At 39.2% G+C, this 4803-nt stretch overlaps 1 protein-coding gene across 1 annotated transcript in view; it reads right to left on the reverse strand.

Moving 5' to 3' along the window:
• The window catches only part of LOC102207188 (sodium- and chloride-dependent GABA transporter 3-like), a 20341-nt gene continuing 15538 nt past the window's right edge, over positions 1-4803 (reverse strand). The window contains exons 13-14 of the mRNA XM_005747939.1: positions 1911-2081; positions 1-184 (exon numbers count right to left, since the gene is read on the reverse strand). Of these exons, the coding sequence (XP_005747996.1) occupies positions 83-184; positions 1911-2081 (273 nt within the window). The 3' untranslated portion in view covers positions 1-82. The remainder of the gene's footprint in view (positions 185-1910; positions 2082-4803) is intronic.

Genomic DNA, 4803 nt, shown 5'->3' on the forward strand with positions numbered 1-4803 from the left:
CTTTATTTTCTAGTAATATTTATTAAGTAAAGAATATGAATACATAGATTAATATGTTGTCCATCAGAAATACTCTCTCTACTCAGATCTCAGTAAGTGACACTGCTTTAATCTCTAATTCATTTTGGATATCTTCTGGTCTCACCGTGGGGGCATCAACAGGGCTCCAGATATCGATCACAAGCTGTTGGGGAAAATAAAAATGACAACCAGACAAAGAGAAAGATGGTCAAAGAGATGTAAAATATAGAAAACGATGTTGATTTCTGGCAGGACAAGCATGAAAACAATGAAGCAGGTGAAGCTCACTGATGAAAACTGTCAGTGATGGCATGAACATGGAAGCAGACTGTGACCCTGGAGGGGAGGGAGATACAGAAATGGGAACCATCCATTATTAACTGGATGCAATTATGGAAATGTCAAAGCAAATGCTTTCACACTCTTACTGGAGACTCAAGCCAATCTTTAGATTTTAAGTCACACTGTCTTATTGACAAGGACTGAAGCACTGATCTTTCAATTCAATTTTTCAATTCAATGTTATTTATATGCGCAACAACAACAGTTGCCTGAACAACACGTTCTCACGCCTAGGAAGTGAGAATGGTCTGGCCTGAAACAACATGCTCTATCTTCTGAGCCAAAGCCACCTGAGAAGGCACTGCTCAGTGAAAGTGTGCAAAATGGCTACAGCATGAAAGCCCAGGCAGTATTTGTCTCAAGCTGGTACTTTGTTGTGCACAAATCCTGTGTTAGATGTCAGATTTTGCATCCAGTTTTGTATTTGTAAAGTTCCATAAATAAGAAAAGGCTGTAAATGGCAAAGGAATTGGTTCTTAAACTTTTCTACTCTACCTGAGCACAACAGGGCCAACAAGCACTTGTCTCATTCACCAATTCACACAAGAACTTTTTTCTATGCTTTTTCTATCTAACATTCACACACATTCACACTCTAATGGATGCATTGGGGAGCAACTTGGACTTAGTATCTTGCCCAAGAATATTTAGCATGCAGACCAGAGGAGCCAGGGATTGAACCAGCAACCTTACATGTAGTAGATGATCTACAACCCGACCCTAACCCCAGCTATAAGCTTTAAATTAGCAGTTTGCATCACAGGGGCTGTGATGGACAGGTTCAGTTTTCAGTGTTAAACTGAGGCACACCATGGTGGCAACATAAGTATTGTTTTAAAGCATATTTGTGCACTAAATCATACTTGTTATTAACCTCTGGCTCTCTTCCACGGCATGTCTTTATCCTGTCTTCCTTCTCTCACCCAAACCAGTCGCAGCAGATGGCCCCGCCCCTCCCTGAGCCTGGTTCTGCCGGAGGTTTCTTCCTGTTAAAGGGGAGTTTTTCCTTCCCACTGTCGCCAAAGTGAATGCTCATTGGGGCTCGCATGATTCTTGGGTTTTTCTCTGTGTGTGTTACTGTTGGATCTACCTTACAATATAAAGCGCCTTGAGGCGACTGTTGTTGTGGTTTGGCGCTATATAAATAAAATTTAATTTAATTGTTTATTTTTTAATCATAAAACGTATTTGACATTATACAACAGATTAATGAGTACAGAGGGATCAGAACTAGAACTTGCTTTAGAAGACACCAATTTTTATGACTTCTTGAACATTAAAGTAATCCACTGTCAGTTGTTAATTGTCGTAGGCTGTGGCATCACTTCAAAGTGATAAATCACACTAGGCCCCTTCTTCCTTTGGGCAAGTCACAATGAATACCTGCACCCATGAAATGAAATGATTTGCTAGTGATTATGCCTTTTTCCTCAAATGTGACTTTGGACAGAGATGTTATCAGAAGGTTTTTCTTTTATTAGTTTATGTTGAAAGTTTCATGAATATATCGCTGGAAAGAAAAGTCAGAATTGTATCAGTGCTGTTACCTTTCTGAGGGGGTCCTTGCTGAGGCAGATCTTGCTAACAGCCCAGATGGGTGCTACAACCACAGAGGAGAGGGCCATGACCCAGCCCAGATGGTAGGCCCAGTTTGGGTACATGTAGCCTTCGTTGGATGTCAGGGGCTGGTAGTCCAGAAAGAAGCCGACGAAGCAAACCTTTAAGGAAGTAACAGAAGAATAAACAGGCAGCACTAATATCATCAAGCATATGAACAGATAGTATAGAAGAATTGTTTCCTTAGCAACCAACATGTGCAACTTTTCATTCAGAAATGACACTGTTTTTAATCATGATTTTTCCTTTACTTCTTTATCTTTTAATTAAATGTTCTTTCGTTTTTAACATGCTACTATACTGTTGTATGCATGCAGTTATATGGTTCTCCATCTTAAATGTTAAGCCTGAGGACAAGATGACTTTGGGCCACTGAGCAACAGTCAGTCACCATCTTCTGACATCATCTCTGCCTCACGAGTAGCTTGATATTAAGAATGTGACAATTGTAGTTCCTCTCCTGAAAATCTCTGTGTGGTGGCTCTTGATGCTCTGTCACCAGCCCTCTCGGCTGCGATCCTTCCTGTGTTTTAGCACAGATCTTCTGGGGTTTACCCTGCTCTGTGTGCTGGACAGAGAGAAACATGCTATACATGCTGTTTGAACACCAATTTACTCAAAGTCAAAATGTAATGTTCTAATATAATGAAATAGTGAGTTCCTGATTTTTATTAGCTATGAGCCCAAATCATCAAAATGAAACATTCAAGACACAAATGGTCCTTTTTTTGAATGTTACAAGCTGGCTTATCAGTTCCATCATTCTTTGTCTTATCTCCAGGTTTACAGCTACTGGTGAACAGCAGCTCTTGTGTTGCTCGTGCAGCAAATCCACAAAAAGTCTCACGTGTTCTTTATACAAATTCAACTTAAATTACAAATATAATATTATATTTTGTCTATTACCCTGCAATGTGTTATACACTGAACTGATCTAAAGGCAATCTGTTAGGATGCCTGGGTCGTTGACCCAGTGTTTTGAGTTTATTATATTATTTATCATTTCTGGTCTTTGGTTTCTTTGTTAGAGTTCTGTCTTATGGTTTATGTCTCTGTGTAATCCTCAGTTGCTATATCCCCGTGTCCAGTCAGTGTCTGTGTCTGCCCTGGTCCCACGTCTCTGTTCCCTCTGTTGTAGTGCCTGCCTGTGAGTCTGTGTCTGTAAGCTCAGTCTGTGTTATGTTTCCTGTTTTACTTTGAAAGTCCGTGTCTTATGTAAATGAGTCTGGTTTTGCTTCCTTTGTCTCATTAGGCCTGATTTGCCCCAGCTGTGTTTCCATCCTGTTACCTATTCCCTGATTGCTCCCTCTGTGTATTTAACCCTTTAAAGCCGGTCAGAGCGGACACGCTCCATTTTGCGTAACTATTTTTAAATCCCGGTAGCACTGCAACCACGTAAGCTAGCGCAATAATATTTTTTTGCATATGAAACCGGAGGAGTTGTACTTACATCTTATGCCATCAGCTTGTCCTAGGTCACCGTTTCCTTCCACATATAGCTTTGCAAAAACTGCATAAAAAGCACTTGCAGCAGCAAAAACATAATATTCCAGAAACAGGCTTTGCCGATCCGATCAGCTGTTCATAATACTTCCTACGTCCATCAGCGCGAACTATCGCATGTCCGCCATGACCTGCCTGAAACCGGAAGTGATGTCATTTTGCGGAAATGTAGTTTTTTACCATCAAGGCCTCATGAGCCTATACTTGTTTTTAAAAGTTATGTTTGACTTTATGACTTTCTGTGTCGTTTCTGGGATGCTTAGGACTCATATTGCACAGCTGGAAATATTTTCTTTTGATGCATATGCTGCTTTTTTCAAATTTGCATTATAATATTTATTTTTTTCGTTTTTCCTGTAGTATATGAAAATTGGTGTATTTCAAAAATAAAACTATGAAGACACTTAAAATAAATTTCCTGTGGTGGAAAACTAGTTTGTGCAACTTCTTTTGTATTTACAGTTTTGAGGGATAAGCCTCTTAAATTTCTCTAACTAGAAATATATGTTAAAAAAACAAAAAAAACAAAACGATTTTACATTTTTTTGTAGTTTATTGCACTTTTTTGCAATTTATGTAATTACTATGCACTTAATGCATACATATTATTAAAATTTGGGCTATAGTGGTTGTATTGATGTATAGCAACTTGAAATGCTCCCAAAAATGGCTCCACAGCATGTAAAAGTATAAAATAAGCTCTGGCGGACTTGGTTCTATGGTAGGTCTTAAAGGGTTAAGCCCTGTGTTTCTCTGTGTCCGTGTTGCGATCTACCCTTATCTAGCTGTGTGTGTTCTGTCTGCGTAAGTGTATTTTGTATTCCTAGTTTTGTTGCCCCTGTAAGTTCAGCATTAAAGCTGTTTTGAGTTCACGTTCCGCCTCCGAGTGTCTGCACATTGGGTCCTCCTACTACCACTCCTGCCTGCACACAGCCTACACTTAACACAATCTATGTTACCGGGATTAAAATTTTCACAATCTAGGTTCCAGCACTAAAAGAAAATCATTACTGGACAATATGTGCCAGTTAGAAACACCACATTTGGACAAACCTCAGACATGATTGTTTTGATAACAATAAAATCTGTAGAAACACCAACCAAACCAAAATTATTTGATTTGCTTTACTCATTTTCACATCACATGCCGACAGTTATTGCATAAAACTGCACAGCTGAGGTCCACTGTGGGAGTGCAAATTTTGGCTTCCAGCTATTTATAGCCAGTGTTGGGTAAGTTACTTTAAAATAGTAACTGAGTTACATTACTAGTTACTTCTATCAAAAGTAACTCAGTTACTTCAAGTTACTCGTTACTTT

Source organism: Pundamilia nyererei, unplaced genomic scaffold, assembly GCF_000239375.1.
Source record: "Pundamilia nyererei isolate P.nyererei 1_Seehausen unplaced genomic scaffold, PunNye1.0 scaffold00208, whole genome shotgun sequence".
Classification (NCBI taxonomy): domain Eukaryota; kingdom Metazoa; phylum Chordata; class Actinopteri; order Cichliformes; family Cichlidae; genus Pundamilia; species Pundamilia nyererei.